General features: G+C 47.8%; 1 protein-coding gene across 7 annotated transcripts in view; it reads right to left on the bottom strand.

Moving 5' to 3' along the window:
• The window catches only part of PNPLA7 (patatin like phospholipase domain containing 7), a 398,841-nt gene that overhangs the window by 54,068 nt on the left and 319,475 nt on the right, over window positions 1-25,298 (bottom strand). For all 7 annotated transcript variants that reach the window (XM_043530657.1, XM_043530661.1, XM_043530656.1 and 4 more), the window contains 2 exons: window positions 12,991-13,147; window positions 669-785 (listed from right to left, as the gene is read on the bottom strand). In XM_043530657.1, the coding sequence (XP_043386592.1) occupies window positions 669-785; window positions 12,991-13,147 (274 nt within the window). The remainder of the gene's footprint in view (window positions 1-668; window positions 786-12,990; window positions 13,148-25,298) is intronic.

Below are 25,298 nucleotides of genomic sequence, written 5' to 3'. Positions count from 1 at the left end.
AGACCTCAACCTCTTGTTACAAGGCCCTGGACTGGAACCCAAAGTAGAGGGCAGGCCTAAGGTCCCCTACCAACCACTGCAGAGTATTACTGCTTGGGGCAGCGAACTAGAAGACTGCTTGAGTGACAGGGTCAAGGCCTGGGCATGAGGAGGACTGCCTGACGCACTTGAGCAGAAAGACTCTGAAGGACTCCCCACTGGGAGGGGAATTACAGTGTGACCTGGCTGGAAGGCTAAGTCACAAAGCAGCTGTGCTGCGAATCTGTGAACGGGAGGAGAGGTGCAGACGGTGGAGGAGACAGAAGGGGGCGCTAAACTGGGCAGAGCTAATCCCTAGAACACCAAAAGGAGGCACAACCCAGCAGTGAGTGACAAGGTCACATGGCCCTGACTCAGGATCTCAGCCAGGCGGGTTTAATTGGCAATCCAAACAGAAGTGATCAAACAGATATTTTACCTACCACATGGTAGGTCCAAATTCCATTAAAATGGCATTAAAGGTAAATCCTCCCTCCCAGGCTGGTGCAATGTTAAGTTAATCGTTACAGCATGCTGTACATCAGGCCAGAATACCTAAACTATTATGAGCATAGAAAAAACAGACCTTTCTATTGCAGTCCAACAGGAGGAGAACATTTGTTACACATTAAAGCAAACAAGCAAGTTACCTCAATCTGTTTGTCTTTGAAGATGTTGCTGATGCCATTGTTAAATGAAGCTCCAGAGAACATGGAGGTTATTGGATATGTCAAGTCTAGCACAGTCTTAAACACTGAATTCATTTCCTAAAAGTAGGAAGAAAATATTTCAAAGGTGAGCTATATGGTGGAAACCCACTGAAATCCTACTCATCTGCATTTGGAGTGAGGTTCTGTTCCAAATTTAAAAGCAAAGATGAAACAGCTACTCTGGTGAACACAATCATCAAAAGAACCAAAAACATAACAGCAAGGGTCACAAACAATATCTGCTTTGTTGAGTGTCATAGATTAAAATAACTTCAAACTCTGTATTTAGCTTCTATTAAGGATACAGAAAAATATGCATCTGCATTACTTAGTTTATGTAAAAGTCCACACTAAAGTAGCAAACTCTCTACAGCAGAAAAACATGGGCACTGCCATTAGGTGGACATTTCCCACCCAATCTATTTCTGGAGACTGTGGAGTATGGAAGGATTAGAGGACCTCAGCACTTCCCATCTTCTTTGTTGACGCTAAAATGAGTAAGTTTTACTATACTGTATATGATCTGTCCCGTTGCTACATAGAAATGACACTATAAAGCTAGATTATCCTGACTGGGATGCACAGGGATATGGTATACGGGGCTAGAACAGGGGGCTGGGAGTGAGGATTTGTGGCTCTATTCTTGGCTCTGCCACTTGCTCATTAGGCCATTTTGGGGCACATCTATAATCTCTTTGTGCCTCGGTGTAACACTTCTTCAATCCATATAATTCGACGTGCAAGGGTGATGTCATGCCGAATTAATTCATCTTTTAGAGCTTCCACAGCCTCTCTATAGAAGTGTAAATAATTTTTATTCCTAAATCAATTAGCACGTTCCTTATCTTTTTTCTTAAAAACCAGCACTGAGCTATGAGGATGATGGGCCCTCCAGAAAAAACGTAACACAGGTTCATCTAGTGTAGCTAAATAAATGAGTTTAGATTAGACAGGCAGGTAGGCAGACACTCTCAAATATCTTCAGTGTAACAGGCCCAAACAAGAATTAAGCTTTCATGGAATTTCTTTTAATTTCAGATTTGCTAAATCTTTGTGCTAAACAATGTTTCCTTTATTTAATTTACTAGTTTATTAATTTAATTTGAAAATCAGGAAGCCTCCAATCCATTAGCATAGCTACATTATCTGGGCTTGAGTGAAATACAGGACTACAGAAGCTTAATGTCTGAGTATATTATACCAAATTAAATTAAAATTCAATGCAAGACATCTAAATATGCAAATGATATCTTCCCACTTACTGTGTCAATTTTAAATACCACACCAAGAGAATAATCCACTATTCTTTTTCTCAATTAAATAGCATTTTATTAGACAAAAATCTTTTTTCCTTTCCACATCTTTTCCATGACTTAATGAATGGGGCTTAGGCACGCAGGAACTGGGGCGGATTAATGCACCAACAAGGCCTCTATGGCTGCAGTCCATTAAATGATTTGTAATCAACATCTAGTTGCCTCTTCACTTTAGCAAGGGTTTAAGAAAGTGCAGAACTAGCCCACATCATGATTTCCATTCTCCTCTATCGATACTCTTCCTGCTCCGAGACAGTGTGACTGTTAAAACAAAAAGAAAAGGAGGACTTGTGGCATCTTAGAGACGAACAAATTTATTTGAGCATAAGCTTTCGAGAGCTACACGACGAAGTGAGCTGTAGCTCACGAAAGCTTATGCTCAAATAAATTGGGTAGTCTCTAAGGTGCCACAAGTACTCCTTTTCTTTTTGCGAATACAGGCTAACACGGCTGCTACTCTGAAACCTGTTAAAACAAAGTTCTATAAAAACAAGTCAACTAAAAGCAGCTGAATAAGGAACCCCTAAAAGAGCTGAAATGCCTTAGCAGAAGATAACAGAACTGTCAACTTCACACGTTTGCACACTTAAGGCTTTGAGAGGGTGGAGAAAGTTTGCCAAACCTAATAAGGAACATGCTGGTCATGGCTCCAGAGTTAATAGTGAGGTAAGTTTTACACTTCAAGGAGGGATTCAACCTGTTATATGTGATAAATACAGTGAATCCGTCCAAAATTAAAGTACTTTTTTTTAAAAAAAAAAAAAAGTATAAAATTATTTTTGGGAACATACCAGAAAATCCATTAGTTTATGAGATATAATTAAATTGTTAACTAGAACCTTCAAGAAATTTAGTGCCCAGTGTCATACCGGTTTTTGTCCCTACTGGTCTTAACAATGCAGACTTCCCATAGAGTAAATACTCGCTGAAACCTTGTACGTAAGGTACCGTGGAAGAAATATTTTAGAATGAATGGTCATTAATTCTACTTCAAAACAACATATTCTTATTCTTTATAACTGAAAGTTTCTCCTTTAGTTGAAATGTCCTCTTCCAAAATAGCTGACATCTCCTATTGCTCTTCGTGGGGCTGAAGGTACAGGCTGCCCTTAGCAAAGATGGCTCATCGCCTGCCTTTACCTGCTCCTCCCTAGTGCTCCTTTCTCTACTTTTCAAAAATAAAGAAGGCCAATATCGTCCCTAAAAGTAGCTTGGCTTCACTCCCAAGGCAGTGTGCTTTTGTACAGAGGACATCTTAACTGTGTACAGCCTGTGGCCTCATTCTCAATTGGCAGGATATGGCAGCCATTCTGAAAGATGGCAATTCTTCATGAGTTCATCAGAGAGATGATTTTATTGTTCACCCTCTGCTGAGGGATATATTTGCATTTTTAAAAACAAACAAACATGATCATTAATACTAAAACAGGTATTTTCAAAAACTACCTACTGCACCAGATCCACTCAATGAGCAGAGGAAAACTAGGGTTTGTGAGCAGGGGAATGTATTGGGTGCAGAAGTGAGAGGAAACTGCATGCAGGGTAACATGGAAATCAGGAGACAGGGGCACCACTGAAGCACACACACCAGCTACTTTGTTTTTCTCTGGAGATGCAAAACTGCCATAAACTCATCTTAACTGGCCAGGACACTGGCAACCAGAGTGTCTGGGTGAATTTAACTTTTATAAGCTAAAATTTTAAAAAATGGTTCAAAGTTAGTATTACATATTTATAGTCTCTTCAGGTTCTTGTTTAATGTTCATGTATAATACTTTAATAATTTGAAAAAACCCAACAAGCAAAGAAATTCCCAGGGGAAATCTATATTAAAATTGATTAAAGGTGGAGCATACGTGTCAATATTTTAGAGTAAACTACATTGCATGGACATTGTAATTATTCCAAACCCAACCACTTTAAACCCAGGAAATAAGACTGAACTTCAAAGAAATCCAGATAGTTCAAGGTCTGAAAATGCATAGATAGAGCATCCAAAACCTTAACAATATTGTAGTGGCATGGCGGGGGGGGGGAAGGGGGAAGATATAATATTTTTAAAAATCAGTTTAAGTTCCTCTGGAACTATAAAAATTGAAAGTTTCATTACAGGGGACAGTTAAGGTTGTTTGGGTGCCTTTGGTGCATTGCCAGACCATAGGCATGTTTAGATTTCTTTTAAATTCACCCTTAGCTCTATATTTCCTGGGTTTATAATGCTTATGTTGGCCCCTTATTGAAACTTAGTGGGTTGGTTTTTTTGGTTGGCCCTCTCCCAGTACCAAAAGAAAGGAGAAGAGCTAAAGAGAAATGAGCATCTTGAGTTGACAGTCCCCAAGGCCAATGGGGAGCAGCCACCCTGATTGAAAGGGTGGACAAACCAATGAGAGAGTCAGGAGCCTGAGGCACATCCTCTGTGTTAGGTGGAGCTACCTGAGCCAGGATAGGGCAGAGCTAAGGGGAGAGCAGCAGACTGAGCTGAGCTGGAGGCAGAGCAGCAGCAGCCAGCATCAGAGGGGCCAGAGAAGCAGCCCAGAAAGCAGATGGGGCTGGAGCCAGAGCTGGGCTGGAGGCAGGGCAACAGCACTGAGCCAGAAGAGGCAGAGCTGGGGAGCTGGAACAGCCTGGAGCTGGGGAAGCATAGACCATCTGTGCCTATGGTGAGTAAGGGCTGAGCTACCTTGGCCAGCTATAGGGCCAGAAGCTAGATGGAGGAAGCTAGACATGCCACAAGTAACCCCACTGTTGAGCGCGGCGAGGAGCTGGGGAGAGTGAAGTGGGACCTTGGGCAGAGGGCTGAGTGGAAGGAGACGTTGCCGGACACGAGGGCCTTGAAGGCTGGTCGGGGTGGGGGAGGGAAGAGGGGAGACGACGTGAAGCCAATGGGGGGAGGGGCCTGTACTGGGGAGAAGGGTCCCTGGCACCTAGCGCCTGAGGCCACGGCCAGAGCAGGCGTCTGACCCACAATATCACCCCAGTGCAGCCAGGACCTGAGAGGGAGGTCTAGGACGGGTGAGGAACAGACTGTGAACTTTCCTTACATCCCAGAGATGGCTGTTTGTGGTGTTCCCTGTGCCCATAAGGGAAGATTCTTTATTTCCTTTACCCTTTTCCATTTTATACTTATTTTTCTTACAGTTGCTGTTTAATAAATTATATTTGGTTTGAACTTAATGTAGTGCTCACTAGGCCAAGGAAGTAGGAGAGAGCACCCAGGAGTGGAGACACCCTAACCCCTGTCCTAAGTGACCATGACAAGATTGGGGGTTCAGCCTCTCAGGAATCCTGGGCCCAGCCTTGTTGGGGTTCTGAGGACTCTGCTGCACAGGAGAGCGAAAGAGGAGCCCTCGAGGTCAGGCAGGGCTCTGGGTAAAGAGGGTGGGAGCGGGGACTCAGATCCTTTCTCTAGCCAATGCCACTGGGATACCGCAGGAGCCAGGAAAGCTCCCCACAATAGCGGGACCATTCCCCCGCTTACACTTGGGTTGGGGATGGTTACAACATCTGGGTAAGGCATTTTACCCTAACTGACAGACAAGACCTTCTCCACCCTAACTCCATATTACTGTATTGTCTGTGACTATTAAATAGCAATGTTTTCATGTTTGCTTTTTAAAGGCTTCCACAAAAAACATGTTCAATATTTCAATGTTCCCTTCTAGTGCGGGGACCCAAACACACCAGCACTTGGCTAGTGCATGGGAATCAAAGCAAGCTCACTTGAACTGTACTATAAAGGAGAAACCGATCAGCCTGCTTTCCTTGTCCAAATGGAATAGAAACCCTGGGAAGATACAGTGAATAAAACCTTCATGATTGCTTAAAAAGATTTTTTTTAATGCAATTTAAAATTAATGAGCTGTGCTAATGGCAGTAAATTGCACCAGAGAGTTCTTGAGCAGGCTGCTGATGCACTCCTCATGTCCACAGACAGGAGGCTAAAGCACACCTGAAATGTGTGTGCCCCGCTGCCGGTATTTTAAACTGCAGAATTATTTATCATTTGTTTACATGCAGCCTGTTATGGATCAGGGACTTTTTAAAAACTCTGCAGTTCACCTTAAACATTCCTTGGCTTGTGCTATGACTGTGTTAGATCTGAAGCTAACATAAGAGCACTCACTCACGTCTGACTACCAACTTCTGCTATCTCTCAGCTGTATGTGCTATCACTCACTGGGACCTCTCACAGGGAAGTTTTCCCACCTCCTGAGAGTAGAATGAGCTCTCTTTTCCTTTAGTATCCTTGCCTGGTGTTCATGCCAATGCCTTTGGCAATGCCTGCGTTTTCTTCTTAGGTTTGTGTTTGTTTACATTGTTTTGTACTTGTATGTGTTGTTATACATGAAGATCTGGCATATGAACAAAAAAAACCCCAACAGTGTAGGATGTGAAGTGATTTGCAAAGTGCAGTACCTAATAACTAATTATTCTCTACTTCCTAATGAGAGCTGTATGCCTCCCACAATGAAAACACCACATGTGGCCCTCAACTTGTGGACATCACACTGCAATCCTCACTCAGTGTTCTTCCCCAGAAGGCTATGTCACGTTCACAGCACCCTCTGACCCACTTTCATCTGCCCTATGTCCCGCAGTGGGACTCTGGATTTAGACCCAGTCCTGATATTGCAGTGTGGCCCTCAGAGGATGGCTTCCTTTGTCCTGCAAAACAACATTTGGGCTGTGATGCCAGGCTGCAAAGAGCCAGCATGCCAGCATGTGATGCCAGCATGGGAGCCAGAGAGTGGCTAATACCCTCAGTGTCCTGGCTAACAACTCGCCTTTCATTAAAACCTGTTTGCATGTATGAGGCTGTGTGCATGGCTCTGTGGAGCATGTGCCCAGTCACTGCTCTTCCAACCTCTAACTCCTTAAGATAGGAAAAATTTTAGCCACCTAATATAGGCACTACATAAAATCAAAATATTTTCTATAGTAAGAACTGTAAGTGGATCATATATACTTTGATATATTATTAGTGTGGATTCATTATCAGCTTTAAAAAATATATAGAAAACTGTAACTTGCTAAGCACAACAGAATAAATGGAGTAGAGTACATAATTGATATGCTCTGTGAGTTTCACACCCCATCTGCAGCATAGCAAATGAAAGCCATTATTTATTGGCTGGTCCATTATATCCAGAGATCCCACCAAATTAAACTGCGTGTCCCCCCTCAAGCACACTAGCAAAGAGATGCCAATTTCTAAAAATACCTAAAAGCTTTTTTGTCCTGCAGCCATTTCTCATTTGGGCTGGTGGCACAGAAACCAGTTGAAGTTATTTAATACATCACAATAGAGAATGTAAATAATAAGGTCCCTATAGGCTACTAAAGCCAGAACATGTGGTTCTAAACAACCATAACCTTCAACAGCCACAGCTAATGGGAACTAGGGCAGCAGGGGAAAAAAGGATGTTTCCACAGAACAGGGTCTTTCTAGCCTTTATGTATCAGGTTGATTTTGTAAAAATCTACTTCCAGACTGTTCTCCTCTAGCAACACACTGATCCTCCCATTGACTGGTTCTTGAATATCTGGCCTCTTTCCTGCCTCTGAGCAAGCCCAGTGGAGAAGTTTTCATGGAGACTTGTGGGGAGGGCAGAAGTGATCTTGCAGCTTTTGGACCCTGGAACTTTGAGGCTGTCTGGTGTTTGGCTGAGTCTCTGTAACAGACTCAGATTAGGCCCTCTGTGGAGAGTAAGGGATTTCATGAACTCCCTAACAACTCTGAGCTCCTAACACTAGGAACAGTGTTAGTGGGTAATGAAGAAAGCCACACCAAAGCCTTGGTCTCAAAGACAGCTACTGTAATTTGTGATGTGACGGGGAAGTATGTGGAAAAGCCATTCCTGGAAGAGTCACACTCCCATAATCTTAAAAAGTTTGCCACTTTGGGCTTCCACTGCTTTGTGCGGCACAGAAAATAATTTTGCTGGATCCAGTCCCACAGCACGCCATCCGCAGTGAAGAGGCCATCACCCAGAGCTGTCTGTTCTTATCTTGCCACATTTTGACATCTCCCTAAATAATTAAGCAACTCCTGTTTTGCATGTGGAATGGTGTGTGCTTGTCAAAATGGTTATAAAAATCCCAAGCAGCTCTTCAAAGCACTCTTCAATAATAAGATGAAATTAGTATTTCTGAGGATAATATTACCTAGTTTTTATTTGTACATTGCAGGGATACGGCAGTCTGGATAGAAAGTGGGGCCACTCCACACTGGATTAACAGAACAGCACCGATGCTAAGAATGAGCCATTTGACAACATATGCTTTGTGTATCAATAAAATTAGACTAAAATCTGCATGTACAATTTAAAAGTCTATCCCATCTGGATGATAAATAACATTTGACAGATACAGCTCCCTTCATCTCAAAGGCTTGCAAAGAAAGGGCTTTTCAGACCGAGAGGATGATTGTCCCTCCATGACAATTCAGTTCTCTTGGAGGTGCAACCCACCAGCCATTCTTATGGTAGACTTGTGTGCACTGGAGGAGACTAGCATGCTCCCTCCCAAACCTTAAAGAGGTGTGGGAAGGCTGATCTATTGTTACTAAATTAAGTTTATTTCTACAAAGTTACTGAGTGCCAGTTTAATTGTGAGGCCTCTGCAGCCACCCAAGTGTAGTGACCCAGCACCTGCAACCACTGGGAAGCCCAGAATCTCTGCTTTCAAAAGGCACCAAGCTCGAGCTACCATTTCAAGAGGCTGCAGAGCTGTAAGAGTTACAGGAAGTTACTTAAAGCTGTTTTAATCCACAAAACCTTCATGACCTCTCTTAAATCCCTCCATAGCGTCTCAGAATAACACCCCTGCACTCTAGTAATGGTGCTGTGAAGCCAAGACCGCTGCAGTGATCATGGCATGTTGGGAAATGGGTGCAGAGTTAGAGTTGGGAGGGCAGGGAACAAGTGAACTTCAAGGGAGATGGGATGGAAGGGCGGACCTGAGATTGCTATGGCAGCAAAAACAAGCAGAAAACGTGGGGAAGTTTGTGGGCTTTGTTATCTGGACACTCCCCTTGAAGTGACTGTGTGTGTATTTGGTAAAGGTGGGAACCCTCAATCTAGGGGTTTATTCAAATAACGTCTGACAGTCCATCCCATTTTAGAAGTGTAACTGGGTGGGTGGGGGGACTAGATGACCTCCTGAGGTTCCTTCCAACCCTGATATTCTATGATTCTATGATAAGATATAGCCTTAGGCAGGGACCTTGACACATCCTTGCTGCACATGAATAATATCCCAGGACTAAAACCTACAGCATGGATCATTATTTGTGCAACTGTGACTTTGGCTAGGAAAGTAGCCAAACATGTAAATTTACACAGTGTAGGGCTGGTGTACATGCAGAAGCAATGGGTGTCTATTTCAGCCCTGCAGTCCTCAGGAACTCACACAGACCCAACCTACCACTATGGTAGTGGAAACTTAACAGTCCCTCTCTGGAAGCCTAGGGCCTTGCGTGTTACAATGCTATCATAATATCCCAGGACTAAAACCTACAGCATGGATCGTTATTTGTGCAACTGTGACTTTGGCTAGGAAAGCAGCCAAACCCACAGCTGACTACAGCTGGAGAAGCTACCTGCAAAAGGCAATGTTAGAACAGATCTGCAAGATGCCAGTTGCAGATTTCTCTGTCTCCCACTTTAAGTCTCACAAGATATAAGAGGACTGTTAGTTTCAATCCAGCTAGGAAACTTCATCAGGTCACTTTCCTTTCATTAGAAAAACCAAATTGGAAACAATTTTTATATAAAAACTAGAAATAAAATAAATACATTAAATCACTTTATAATTGGCAGATCCCAGATGTAACCAATGCTATCTTTTACCATCAGTCATCTATAACCAGCACTGCTTGATGCTAGGGCAGTTTTGTGCATGTTTTCTGGTGTTTTTAATTTCTCAAACAAATTATAAATTGTTATTTAAACAGTCAGCACACAGCTAAGTGTAGCTAAAAAACCCAGAGTTTCGTATATTTAAAAAAATAATCAACATTTTCCTCCCTAATGCAGTACCTGACCCCTGGAACACTGGGGCTACATCTTACATCAGACATTTGGTTCTTAGTTAGTTTAGAGAAGAATTACCTCAGTCAATCACTTCTACTCAAAAGATGACAGCATGTGAAAGTGAAAGAGAGAAAGTTATATGGTCAGACTTGGAAAGAAAACAGACTCCGGCACATATAAAGACAAGAAACAATGATAAACACCAGCTAACCATCTTGTGCAAAGATGTACATTCATACTGAGAGTAGGGCTGGTGTACATGCAGAAGCAATGGGTGTCTATTTCAGCCCTGCAGTCCTCAGGAACTCACACAGACCCAACCTACCACTATGGTAGTGGAAACTTAACAGTCCCTCTCTGGCAGCCGAGGGCCTTGCGTGTTACAATGCTATCATTGTGCAGGTTTCTCTGTCTCCTTAGGAGAAAACCAGCATCTGTGCTTTCAAAATATCTTATCTGAAGATCTTCCAGGACTTGGAGGATTCTCTTGCCTTTGCCCCCTGAACTAGGCAAATATCCTGAGACTGATGTGCCAAATTCATAACAAGTTTGGAGTGACAGACTGGCTGCTTGATGGATAGCTTTGGGTGATTAACATACAGCCTGTCTTCAAAATGGACTGGGAGGCATTCCTTTAAATTAGGGCTGTTGATTAATCACAGTTAATTCACGCTATTAACTCACTAAATTAATCGTGATTAATCACAGTTTTAATTGCACTATTAAACAATAGAATACCAATTGAAATTTATTAATTATTTTTGGATGTTTTTCTACATTTTCAAATATATTGACTTCAGTGACAATACAGAATACAAAGTGTCCAGTGCTCACTTTATATTATTATTTTTATTACAAATATTTGCACTGTAAAAATGATAAACAAAAGAAATAGCATTTTTCAGTTCACCTCATACAAGTACTGTAGTGCAATCTCTTTGTCGTGAAAGTGCAGCTTACAAATGTAGTTTTTTTGTTACATAACTGCACTCAAAAACAAAACAATGCAAAACTTTAGAGCCTACAAAGTCCACTCAGTCCTACTTCTCATTCAGACAATTGCTAAGACAGACAAGTTTGTTTACATTTATGGGAGATACTGCTGACTGCTTCTTATTTACAGTGTCACCAGAAAGTGAGAACAGGCGTTCGCCCGGGACTTTTGTAGCCTTCATTGCAAGGTATTTATGTGCCAGATTGCTAAACATTCATATGGCCCTTCATGCTTCAGTCACCATTCCAGAGGACATGCTTCCATGCTGATGACGCTTGTTAAAAAAAATAATGCGTTAATTAAATTTGTGACTGAACCCCTTGGGGGAGAACTGTATGTCTCCGGCTCTATTTTACCTGCATTCTGCCATATATTTCATGTTATAGCAGTCTCAGATGACCCAGCACATGCTCATTTTAAGAACACTTTTGCTGCAGATTTGACAAAACGCAAAGAAGGTACCAATGTGAGATTTCTAAAGATAGCTACATTCAACCCAAGGTTTAAGAATCTAAAGTGCCTTTCAAAACCTGAGAGGGATGAGATGTGGAGCATGCTTTTAGAAATCTTAAAAGAGTAATACTCTGATGTGGAAACTACAGAACCTGAACCACCAAAAAAGAAAATCAACCTTCTGCTGGTTGGGATCTGACTCAGATGATGAAAATGAACATGCATCGGTCTGCACTGCTTTGGATTGTTATCGAGCAGAACCTGTCATCAGCATGAACGCATGTCCTCTGGAATGGCAGTTGAAGCATGAAGGGACACATGAATCTTTAGCACATCTGACATATAAATATCTTGCGACGCCAGCTACAACAGTGCCATGAGAACACCTTGTTCTCACTTTCAGGTGACGTGAACCAGAAGCAGGCAGCATTATCTCCAGCAAATGTAAACAAACTTGACTGGCTGAACAAGAAATGGGACTGAGTGGACTTGTAGGCTCTAAAGTTTTACATTTTTATTTTTGAATAGTTATTTTTTGTACATAATTCTACATTTGTAAGTTCAACTTTCATGATAAAGAGATTGTCCTACAATACTTGTATTAGGTGAACAGAAAAATACTATTTCGTTTTTACAGTGGAAATATTTGTAATAAAAAATAAATATAAAGTGAGCATTGCACACTTTGTATTCTGTGTTATAACTGAAATCAGTATATTTGAAAATGTAGAAAACATCTAAAATATTTAAATAAATGGTATCTATTATTGTTTGAGGGCAATTAACTGCAATTAATTTTTTAAATTGTAATTAAATTGTTTTAATCGCTTGACAGCCCTACTTTAAATTCAAGCTCCTGTACTGTCTGTTTACTGCACCAAATGCATTAATGTGATCCTTCCCCATCACACATCCACCCCAAACCCACCTGTATAATGAGAGAAAGAAAAGCCAGATCCACAGCAAGAATGCAGCTGAGTACAGCACCAGAGTGAGGCATTTGTCCTACTGATGCAGTGTAAAGTTACAAAATATGATCAAGTCCAGCAGAGTGCCCTAAGAGCGCTCTGTTTTTCCAACAGACATGGTAGATATGCTCCATGATCAAAATATCAGATTCCTGATTTATGGAGATTAGTTCTGTACAGAGCTGCTGACATGCCTCACTCCAATAGGCACCAGTTCTGTCTACAGGAAGCATCCTGCACTCTGCCAACAAAGTTTCTCATGCTCTGTGGCAGTGTACACTTTTGCATAAGGCACTGGCAGCATCTCATCCTTCACTACTGGTAAAACAAACATATCAGAGCCATTTCAAACACCCTTCTTCACCTCTCCTAACATCCAGAGGCTGTATTCTGACCTTGGACTGCTCCTTCTGTGCTGCGATGTGTGCTGTGGCTAATGTCAAAACTCCTATACATTAAAAGTGGAAAAGAATATAAACATATATTCTACTTTCTTACCATTGCCCATTGCCTTGCTTTGATCCTCATCTGATTATAGCTACGCTCTTCAGCATACAGGGCACTCATGAATGAGCCAATGGAAGTTCCTCCAATCATATCAACTGGGATGCCTGCTTCGATCAGTGCCCTGATAATCCCCACCTGGGAGCACCCTCTGTGTCAGAAGAAAAAAAACCAACACTATCAGACAAATAGAACTGCTGAAGGGAAATAAAAACTATTACCTCTTAAGGGAAAAGAGCCAGGAAAGCACATTTTTTGTGCATTATACAAATAATCTGTGACACTACATGAAGCACAGAAATTAGAAATGGAAAAGGCACCAATCTGTCCATCCTCTCACCAGTGTAGAATTGTTCTCTACACTTTCAAGTGCTTTGCCCAGTCTACTTTTAAATATTCTAGTGATAAAGTTGGTGCCACTTCCTTGGGAGACTCTTTTACCATCTATAAATCTCAGTTGTAAAAACTTCCTATGCTCCATTTCATCCTATTCCTGTCACTGCCCCTTGGATCACTTTATACAAATCCTCTCCCTCCTTGCTGTTTACACATCGTACACGTGCTTCAAACAGCTACACAGAGAGGTAGATACGCTGGAGGGCAGGGATAGGATACAGAGGGACCTAGACACATTTCACTCTTTCCATCTAAGGCTGTGTCTACACTTAAACTGCTCCAGCAGCAGCTATGACACTGCAGCACTTCAGCACAGACACGCATTACATCAACGGGAGAGGTTTTCCGGTCGGCATAGTTAATCAGCCTCTCGGAGCGGCAGTAGCTAAGTCAATGGAAACATTCTTCTGTCAACCTAGTGCAGTTTACACTGGGAGTTAGCAAAAAGAAAAGAAGTACTTGTGGCACCTTAGAGACTAACCAATTTATTTGAGCATAAGCTTTCGTGAGCTACAGCTCACTTCATCGGATGCATACCGTGGAAAGTACAGAAGTCGTTTTTATACACACAAACCATGAAAAAATCGGTGATTATCACTACAAAAGGTTTTCTCTCCTCCCACCCCACTCTCCTGCTGGTAATAGCTTATGTAAAGTGATCACTCTCCTTACAATGTGTATGATCATCAAGGTGGGCCATTTCCAGCACAAATCCAGGTTGCTCAGGGGTGTGGATTTTTCACACCCGAGTGACGTAGCTGGGTCAACATAACTTCTTAGTGTAGACCTGGCCTACCGCAATCTCCCTGGCTGCTGGAACGCTTTGAGGTAGAGTCTCATCTCAGTTACACTGGCGAAAATGGCTTACCTGGAGTCACTCTAGAGAGACGCTGTTGTGAACAAGGGCAGCATCTGACCCTTTTATTGCTCCTCTCTGAATTCTCCTCCCCACTCGTCAATCACAACACCTTCTTGCCCAGGACTAAGCAGAGTATTCTAGCAATGGCCTCACCACTGCCAGAGAACCCTATCAGTTTTAAAACTCTAAATGGTGGCTGCCTTCAAGACTTGTTCCTTGCACCTGGTACTGATGAGTCTCTGCGCTCACACACCTGCCCTGCACTTCAACCTCATGTCTGAAGTCAGCAGCTTGCTTTTTCCGATGTTGCTTTTGCCAAGCAGAAGGTCCTACAGTGTGAAACTTGCTATCTGCTTAAATCCACAGCCTTTGTGGATTTTCTAACATATGTTAATGAAGTATTTTAAAGCTCGTCTTTCTCAAAGGGTGCTTTTAGAATGACCAGTACTGGCCCTAGGTCTGTCTTCTTCCCCATATTTACATTTTAGAACTAAATTTTTATAAACACTTTTGGTTTTTGAAATGTTTGCCAATTGTGCTCTCATTAAATGTGAAATGTCACCTTTCCTCTTTTAATAGAGCTTTTCTTTGGAACCTGATTTAAATAGTTAGCTTCCTAATCATGTCGTTGAACTAATAGCTTAGCTCACCTTTCTCTTTAAAAAAAAAAAAATTCCTCTGTTCCCATGTTCCTAAATAAAGATTTTCTTTCTAAAAAAACAAAACAAAAAAACCCCTCTGGTTTTCCCTGTATAATCAGATACCCTTGTTCATGTGTGTGGGATTTTATTTTATTTTTATCGCTCTGGATTTGTTTTTTTCTGTTGTATGGCTGGCTCCCTGAGCCTCCTGGATCCACATAAATAACATTCGTATTATTTCTATGAGGTAATATCTTTTATTGGACCAGCTTTTCTTGGTGAGAGACACAAGCTTTCAAGCTACACAGAGCTCTTCGTAAGCACAAAAGCTGATGTCTCACAACAGAAGCTGGTCCAATAAAAGCTATGACCTCCCCCACCTTGTCTCTCTGATATCCTGGGACCCACACAACTACACCAACACTGCACTATGGACCAGCTACATCACCTGTGTGCCTTGCAATGATAGAGGAACCCCCACCCCAAACAAAACAAATGGGATTTCCCTTTACACAGAGGTTATACGTTTAGTTAGCTACCCCAGCAGTGAAGGGTCAGAGGCATCCATTCTGAAGCAAGGGCCTGTAAAAGAGAGTGGTGACTATGGTTCTGTTGATTTGAAGGGACTGTGTACAGACACTATGCTTTGTTCACAAGAGACTGACCGGATGATGCTTCTGATTCCCAACCCCCCAGAGTGGAAGGCCTGAATGCAGCGTGGCTATTTAATTTATTGATTAAAAAAGCTCATGAAACTTTTCAACAGCTGGTTCGTCAAAACCTACAGTCCACATAAGCCAGGGCAGCCTGCCAAAGCAAGCTGCATGCAGAAGGAGGCAGTCAGCCAACAGCACATGTTCTGTTCGCTAACAGCTAGCGGTTACCCCATATATCCAGAGTAGGCCGTCTGCATATTATGACAGAATAGTAAAAATTCAAGTCAGGAGCAAGACCTCCAGTTAGCTAACAACAACAACATGATGAAAGAAAGTGCAGGGCGGGACAGCAGGGACTGCACACCTCTTGTGGGACCAGGCAGTTTCACATGGGATCCTTATTTGTTTCATGGCGACACCAACAAATGCAACATACCCATTGTGCAGGGACACAGGTAACTTGTGACAGCACTGCACATACCACCAGCAGCAGAGATGTGCACTACATTAGGAAAGCCTTGCTGAGCACCCATTACTCCCATCCAGGTCAGTGGGAGTGATGAAATCAGGCCAGCAATACTTTAGATAGATCTGGACGGTGAGCTATGCTGCAGAAAGGACCATACAGCTCTCAGACAGCTGTCCTTAACATCAAAGCCATTTGTATGGGTACACTTCAGTAGTGCTTTCCCTCAGTTATATCTTACACTTGCCCCCCACCACATGCAGGACTCTGTGTATCAAATAAAAGCACTTTCCTTCTCCCTCTACCTCTCCCCTACATGTTAAGCTACTGCAGAATTATTCCAAATGGCATCCCTAAGGAATTCCTCTGGTTGAGAGGAAATGGGTCTAAGTGGTTAGTGCAAAGAACCCAGGAGAAAGAGTCCTGGATTCCGTTTTCAGCTCTCATCCTAACTAGCTATGGACTATAGGGTGGCTAGAAAGCTGGCTAGTTTGTCGGGCTCAACGGGTAGTGATCAATGGCTCCATGTCTAGTTGGCAGCCGGTATCAAGCAGAGTGCCCCAAGGGTCAGTCCTAGGGCCAGTTTTGTTCAATATCTTCATTAATGATCTGGGGGATGGCGTGGATTGCACCCTCAGCAAGTTTGCAGATGACACTAAACTGGGAGGAGTGGTAGATACGCTGGGGGGTAGGGATAGGATACAGAGGGCCCTAGACAAATTAGAGGATTGGGCCAAAAGAAATCTGATGAGGTTCAACAAGGACAAGTGCAGAGTCCTGCACTTAGGAAGGAAGAATCCCAGGCACTGTTACAGACTAGGGACCGAATGGCTCGGCAGCAGTTCTGCAGAAAAGGACCTAGGGGTTACAGTGGACAAGAAGCTGGATATGAGTCAACAGTGTGCCCTTGTTGCCAAGAAGGCTAATGGCATTTTGGGATGTATAAGTAGGGGCATTGCCAGCAGATGGAGGGACGTGATCATTTCCCTCTATTCGACATTGGTGAGGCCTCATCTGGAGTACTGTGTCCAGTTTTGGGCCCCACACAACAAGAAGGATGTGGAAAAATTGGAAAGAGGGCAACAAAAATGATTAGGGGGCTGGAGCACATGATTTATGAGGAGAGGCTGAGGGAACTGGGATTATTTTGTCTGCAGATGAGAAGAATGAGGCGGTATTTGATAGCTGCTTTCAACTACCTGAAAGGGGGTTCCAAAGAGGATGGATCTAGACTGTTCTCAGTGGTACCAGATGAGAGAACAAGGAGTAATAGTCTCAAGATGCAGTGGGGGAGGTTTAGGTTGGATGTTAGGAAAAACTCCTTTTCACTAGGAGTGTGGTGAAGCACTGGAATGCGTTACCTAGGGAGTTGGTGGAATCTCCTTCCTTAGAGGTTTTTAAGGTCAGGTTTGACAAAGCCCTGGGTGGGATGATTTAGTTGGGGATTGGTCCTGCTTTGAGCAGGGGGTTGGTCTAGATGAACTCCTGACGTCCCTTCCAACCCTGATATTCTATAATTCTAGCTGCCTGTCTTGAACAAGTCAAGTGATTAGCCATTCTGAGCTTCAGTTACACTGTAGAGGGGGTGCAATCCTATCTACTGTGCCCTCCTCTCAGGGTCAATGCTTGCAAAGTGCTTGAGGGACCTCTAATAAATGTTACATGCTGCAAGTGCAAAGTATTATTTGTCCCCCTAGCAATGATTACAAATAGGTTACACTCTTAATTTCTGGGAAGGAGTGTGGTGTGAGGGGCGGATAAAGGTATGTTCTCAGTATTCTCTAGGCAGTCCTTTCTCACCCCAAAACATACCACCTCAGCCACTGGCTTCACATTTGGAGTTTCACGTACGGGGGGATCAACATGGACCTAACTTCGCCTGTCTGGCAGAAGGTCTTGCAGAAAAATTCCTGGTCACAAATCAGGCCTTTTCCTTAGTCCCCAGAGGTAAATGCCCCAGCATTTGTTAGAGGCTTTTAATGCATGAAGAAAGAGCTGAACTGGGAAAAGGACAAAAAAATCCTCCAGAGACAAGCACACGTATATGCTACACATGTGCCCAGCCACAGGACAGATCAGTTACAGCTCACTGGAAAAATGAGCAAACAGAGCAGGATCTTTCAGCTTAAACTGTCAGTAGGAATACAGACTGGCTTCTGTGCTGCCGTCAGATAACTGAAGGGAAACAAAATTAATACAAAATAGATCCCACACGCTAAGATTTTCTCTTCCTTAAATTACATTTAAACTTCAAGAGGATGTCCTCTGTCAGGGGAATAAAAACATACAAGACAGCATATGCTGAGCAGAAGGGTCACTTGCTTTCCACACGGCCTGGGATTCCTGACATAGCATGGCAGAAATGCAGCATCTAATACTGTATTCCAAAGCCCATTTCAATTTCAGAAGGGAAAAGACATTATAACTCAGAATTCAGTCTCCACATTGCTTCACTCTCCTCTAACAGACTCATCAAGGTGAAATAAGCAGGTACTATTTCCTTTCAAATCATCATTTAAGATAAAATCAAGGTCAGGGATGCTGCAGAACTGCATTGTGTCTCTATCAAAAGCCATCTTGGATTTGGCAATATTGTCTGCTACACAAAGTTCCTGAGGTAATTAGATGAGAGAGTACATTGAAAAGGAAATTGCCCAAAGGAGACCAAAATGGGCTACACAATGGCCTAAAGCATCTGAATTAAATGTCTCCCACAACCTTACAAACTTTGGCCATGTACGGTGTGTGATAGACCCAGGCCAGTTGGGTACAGCAGAGTAGCCCTACTGGGATCCGGAAAGTGCTTTGCCCGCCCACTGCGAAAGGATCCCCCCACAGCCTAAGAGGGGGATCCCCAGGATCTGGACACCAAATGATTACGGGGGACAACTAATGAAATAATAGGGATAGGAGTGTGGTCAAAGGGTCAAACGAAGGGAACCGGACGGGGACACCGAGCAGAGAACCCCTGACAGTGCCCGCTGCTTCTAAAAGGCGTCAAGGGAGTCAGTGGACGCCGCCCAGAGGAACTCTGCCCGGATACATGAATGGACGGAGGATCGGAAATAGGCCCCACAGTCACAGGAGACTCCATCGGCCAACCTCCTCACTCTGGTTTTATAGATGGCCATTTAAGCTAGGGCCAGGAGGAGGTTCACCAGGAGGTCCCGTGACTTTGTGGGGCCGTGGACAGGGAGCGCATAAATAAGAAGGTGAGGGGAAAAGTGCAACCAAAAGCATAACAAAATATTGGTGAGGAGCAGGAATAGGGGCTGCAGCCTGGCACACTCCAAGTATACGTGTGCCAGGGTTTCCCTTACGCCGCAAAAGAGGCAGGTGTCTGGGACGGGGTGAACCGCGCCAAGTACACGCCTGTGCTCATGGCTCCGTGAAGGAGCCGCCAACTGATATCCCCAGCGGGCCTCGGGACCAAGGTGGAATATAGGCTGGCCCACTGGGGCTCCTCACCCTCCAAAGGTGGCAGGCGGTCCCGCCATTTTGTATCGGGGCGGGACGCGATGGTGAGGGCGTGAAGGGTGTGGAGCACGAGCGCGTATAGATGTTTCCTTGGCGCGGTCTGGAAGCAGACCAGCTGCAGATCGTGCAGCAGGCTCACGGTGAAGATGCAGGGGGGTCGGTTGGGTCTACGGGGCAGGGGCCCAATGAAAAGGGCCGGGGGTAGGTCGGGGGTGGAGGGTGGGCGGGGCACACCCTCGTGCAGGACCCGGTCGAGGTAAACCCGAGCAGCAGGCGGCAAAGCGGCCCTCACCTCCTGAAGTATGCATTGGGGAGTACGAGAGCCCCATGCGCTGAGCGAGCGTCAGGGGATCCAGCCAGTCTCCCCGGTCGTAGTCCAGGAGGTCTCCGACTATGGTGACTTCTGCCAGGACCAACCTCTGGCGCACCGAACGGGACTCCACCACCTGCACGCGGAGCTGGGGGTTGTGTAGCAGGGGCTCCGTGAGGAGATCTGCCCCCTCGGTGGCCACCATGGACCTGGTCGCTGTGAACAGTTTCCAGGTCCGGAGGAGGTCCTGGTAGAAGACCGGCAGCCCAGAGAGGTCTCGCGGAAGACCTCTTGGATGGAGATAAAGGAACTGCCGGTCATATCGGAGCCCTCGGAAGCGGCGCAGGAAGGCGTGCGCCAGTATGCTCCGCGCCGCACTACCTGCACCATAAAGGAGCCTCTGCAGGGCCTGGAGGCAGAAGACATGGACCTGAGTGCGGAGACACTTCAGGCCCTGCCCTCCCTCCTCCAGGGGTAGATGGAGAACCCCTGCAGAGACCCAGTGCAGTCCTGACCAGAAGAACTCCAGAATCAACGTCCGGAGGTTGGCCAGGAAATCCGGGGCTGGGACCAGGATGTTGAGCTGGTACCAGAGCATGGACAGGACTAATTGATTAAGCACCAGTGCCCTCCCTCGAAGGGAGAGACACCGGAGTAGTCCTGTCCATCTCCAGAGCCGCTCTACCACCCTGCCCTCTAAACCGTGCCAGTTCTCCGGCGGAGATGGATGCATGGCAGAAAGGTAAACGCCGAGATAGAGCAGCGGACCCGCGCTCCACCGGATGGCCTGAAGTGCGGGTGGGAGGGAGCTCGCCTGCCGCCAGTTCCCTACCACTAAGCCAGAGCTCTTGACCCAGTTGACCCGGACGGAGGAGGCTGCTGAGTAAACGGCCTGGCAAGCCTCCACCCACGCCAAGTCCCCCGGGTCCTGGACCACGAGGCGCAAGTCGGCAGCGTACGCTGACAGGACCAGCCGCAGCTCCGGCTCCCGCAGCGCCAACCCCGTCAACCTCCTGCAGAGGAGACAGAGGAAGGGCTCGATCGCCAGAGCGTACAGCTGGCCCGAGAGGGGGAACCCCTGCCGTACTCCTCGCCCGAAGCTGACCAGTTCGGTCAGGGTCCAGTTGAGCCTAACCAGACACTCCGCGGAAGCGTACAGCACCTGGAGAAAACCCAGAAACTGAGGTCCGAAGCAAAACGCTCGCAGAGTGCTCAGGAGATACCCATGATCCATCCTGTCGAACGCCTTCTCCTGATCCAGGGACAGGAGGGCGAACGACAGACCATCCCTACACCCGAGTTCCAAGAGGTCCCAGACCAGATACAGGTTGTCGAAGACGGTGCGGCCCGGGACGGTGTAGGTCTGGTCTGGGTGGATCACGTCAGCCAGCACGGACCCTAGCCACAGCGAGATGGCTTTCGCTACGACCTTGTAGTCCGTGCTGAGGAGCGAGACGGGACGCCAGTTTCGTAAATCGCGGAGGTCCCCCTTCTTTGGCAATAAGGCGAGCATGGCTCGCCTGCATGAAAGAGGGAGGACCCCGCTCTGCAAAGACTCGGCCCAGACGGTGACTAGGTCTGGGCTGAGGATGCCCCAGAACACGTGGTAGAGCTCCACGGTCAGCCCGTCCATGCCCGGAGATTTATTGGTGGGCATGTGGCAGAGGGCTTCTGAGAACTCAGCCAGAGTGAGAGGCAGCTCTAGCCAGTCTCGGTCACCCCCACTGACCGTCGGGAGTTCGTCCCAGAGCATTCTGCAAGCGTTAGGATCAGTCGGATCCGGGGAGAAAAGGCTTGTGTAGAAGGCCCTGGCCCTCCCGCACATCTGTGCTGGATCCGTGAGGGGGGTGCCGTCCTCTGCAAGGAGGCAGGTGACGTGCTTCTTGGCCCCCCTCTTTTTCTCCAGGGCGTAGAAGAAGCGGGAGCCGCAATCCATCCCCCGAAGGAGGCGGATGCGGGATTGAACAAAGGCGCCCCGGGCCCAATGGCCCTCGAGGGCCCAGAGCTCCTCCCGCTTCTCCCAGCCCGTTCCGCAGAGGGGCGGATCCTCGGGGTTGGTGGCCAGATGCCTCTCCAGCTCTAAGACCTCCCGTTCCAACTGCTCTATCGCCCCATGCCTCCGTCGGCTGGCGCCCCGGGTGTTGTTACCGCAGAAGAGCCGGGTGTGCACCTTCCCCAGGTCCCACCACCACCGCGCCGAGGGAAAGCCAAGCCGCTGCCCTCGCCAGGCCAGCCAGAACTCCCAGAAGGATGTCACGAAGCCCACATCCTCCAACAAGCTGTTGCTGAAATGCCAATAGGCCAGCCCCAGCCTCTCCGTGCAGAGGGAGGCTGTCACGGTGGCAAAATGATTGTCAGAAAATGGGGCCAGCCGGATGCTGGAGGAGTGGGCTCATGAAAGGTGGAAGCGTGATAAATAAATGTGGTCCAACCGGGAGCGGCACGACCGATGGGCCTCCACCCGGACAAAGGTGAAAGTGGAAATGTCATCCGGGTGGTGGTTGCGCCAGACGTCCACCAGGGAGTGGTGTTCGACTATCTCCCGGAGGACGTCCACGGCAGCCAGGCACTGCTCGGTCCCCAAGTGGTCCCGCTCCTCGAGGGTGGTATTAAAGTCCCCGCCCAGGACCAAGCACTCATGAGGATCCAAGGTGCTGAGGAAAGCGGACACCTGCTGATAGAATTGTAGCCGCTCCGGGCCTGATGCCAGGGCATAGATGTTAATGAGATTGACCACGAGCCCCTCCATACGGATCTGGAGGTGCAGCAGGCGGCACAGCCTTGGCGACCCCCAGCACCTCGGGCCATAGGTCGGGGGAGAACAGGGTCGCCACTCCAGCCGTACGAACTGTGAGACGGCTAAAGTAGACCCTGTCCCCCCATTCCAGCCGCCAGCTGTCTTCAGCAGCCGGATCCGTATGGGTCTCCTGAAGGAAAACCACAGAGTACCCCCCCCACCCCCCCGAAGGAAGAAGAGCAACTGGGACCTGCGGAGACCCATCCTACAGCCCCAGGTGTTTAATGTTGCAATGATGAGTGGTGCCATGAGGAGGGCTGGGGGGGATCCTCGCCGGCAGGGACGCTCGCAGCCCCCATTGGGCCACTCAGCAAACTGTGACCTATCCCGTAGGTGAGCAATGAGTCACAGAAGCCACGAACCCGCTGGTAGGCTGCGGCAGCCTGCTTCCCGGTCCTTTTACCCTCCCCCATAAGGGCCCTCACGGCCCGGAGGATCTGATGAAATTCCCCCCGTCGCTGGAGAGCAAGCTGTTGCGGGAGCCGCGGACGTCTTCTAAAAACTCCTGCAACTCCTCTCGCAGCAGATGGGGGGGTGGGATTACTGACTCCTGACCATCCTCTGGCCGGGCCCTGATACAGCCCCGTGGCCCACCGAGATGGGGAGGCAAGGAGCAGACCCCTGACATGGTGGCCCGCCTCATACCCTGGGTCAATAGGGGCGGTGGAGGGAAGATAGCAGCCCCGAGTGGGTCGGGACAGGGAAACAAAAAGGCCGCTCCCTGGGGGTCATCTGCTGGAAAAGGGAAGGAGACAGCCCCAGGAGCGGCAATAACATCACGGGAGGTGGAGGGAATAGGGACAGAGTTGGCAGCAGAGGCAGGGACAGGGTCAGGGGCAGAGGTGAGATTCCAGGCTCCAGAAGTCAAGCAACTGGGCGGTGGCACTTCCTGATCAGGCTCAAGGGTTCGGGGGGGTGGGGAGGGGGCTCTCAGCGATGCTGAGCTCAGGCTCTCTGGTGGGTTTGGCAGCCACGGCATCAGGAGATGGACTGTTTTCTGTAGGGCCCCCGCCTAGTAAGCAAGTCGATTGCTCCACACCAACGAGGGGTGCCCCTGGTGGCTTGGGTCCCGGCCACGTGGCACTGGCCATCGCCTCAACAGGCTCGGCAGCCATCAGCGGGGTGCCATCTGCGGCCGGGTTGATGGAAGAGTCCAGGGGCTCCTCGCAGGCGGGAGCAGAGGCAATGGTTGGGGGAGGGAGCATGGGGAAAGGGGGGACCAGAGTGAGGTCGCCCAGATCAAGGCCCACTGGTAAAGGGTCGTCCTCCCCCTGGGTGACCATGGTCAAACCCAGGGCCTCGATCTCCTCATTTATGGAGGGAAGATCGCCTTCCACCACCCCAGGGTTCTCCCTGCCGGCACCCGACGCGACGGTCACCTCGGGGCTCACTGGGGCTTCAGATGGTACCAGAGCAGGAGGGGCTCCATCGGGGGCCTCGAAAGGGAGGGACTCCCGTGGAGGGGCGATATGACCATCCAGTGCTGCCACGTCTTCCCCAGCCGGCACTGGTGGATGAAACACACCTGTGGGCAAGGCAGCAGGCTCGGCATCGGTGCCCCCCTTCCTGGTCTTCCGGGGGGCCTCCGCGTCTGATGGAAGGAGTGGAGCTCGAGCCTTCCGCTTGCCCCGCTTCCATTGTGCTAGGGCCCAGCCCTCCATGGCATCATCTGGGGGCTGGCTAGCAGGGGTCAGGGCAGGGGCGATGGCTCAGGGACTCGGGGCTGGGGGTAACGGTGGGGCAACACGAGGGAGGGAAGATTCCCCCTGCGGCAGCCCCTCTCCCATGCCCTGCAATGTCCCTGCCGCACCCTCCTCCATGGGCTCCGCCAGATTGTACGCAGCGGAGGCGGGCCTCTCCCGCTCGTCTGGGCATAGTGGGGGAGGTGCCCCTTGGGCCCGAGCGGGAGCAGTGGTGGACTGGGAAGGAGGAGTGGTGGCTTAGGGCGCGAGGCAGCCAGGGGCACCGGTGATGACGGGGTCAGCGCCCTGCCGGGGCTTGGGGGTTCCGGATGCCCCTCCTTGCCAGGCCAGGGGGCAGTCCCTCCGGATGTGCCCCATTGCCCGGCAGAGGTAGCACTGGGCCTCCGCTGTTGAATAATGCACCCGGTAATGGGCCCTCTGGTATGGGACCAGGAATGACCCCTCGAGCGCCTCTCCGCCACGCGCTGCCGGCAGCAGTTGAAGCTGCACTTGCCGGCGGAATGAGAGGACGTGACGGAGGGCGGGGTCTTTGCAGCCCAATGGGAGAGGGCTGATGACAGAAATGGGTTTCCCCAGGGTGGAGAGGGCGGGTAACAGGGCGGCATTGGGAAGAAAGGGAGGGATGGACGTCAGGACCAGACGGATGCCCAGGTCCTCTAGTGGCTCTAGGGGGATGAACACCTCCCCACTGCCAGGCCCCTCGCCACCGCCTCCTGGGCGGTGGCCTCCGATGCTAAAAAGAAGACCACCTTTCCGTATATTTTGGAGGCCGCTACGATGGCCGTGGGCCCCACCACCCTCACCAACACCCGCACGTAGGTCTCCACATGGGGCGAGGCAGGTACCAGGAGGCAACGGACGCCGTGCTTCCTGGTCAAGGTCAGGAAGGGGCCCCGGCCCCTACAGATGGTAGCAGAGGCGGTGGCCGGGAGAGATGACGTAGCTGCAGGCGGGGGGACATGTGCACGCACATGTGCTTGCACAAAGTCAGTTTGGG

This window comes from Chelonia mydas, chromosome 16 (genome assembly GCF_015237465.2).
Source record: "Chelonia mydas isolate rCheMyd1 chromosome 16, rCheMyd1.pri.v2, whole genome shotgun sequence".
In the NCBI taxonomy this organism is placed as follows: domain Eukaryota; kingdom Metazoa; phylum Chordata; order Testudines; family Cheloniidae; genus Chelonia; species Chelonia mydas.
The sequence above is the reverse complement of the archived record's forward strand: the minus strand, read 5'-3'. Positions and strand labels throughout refer to the sequence as shown.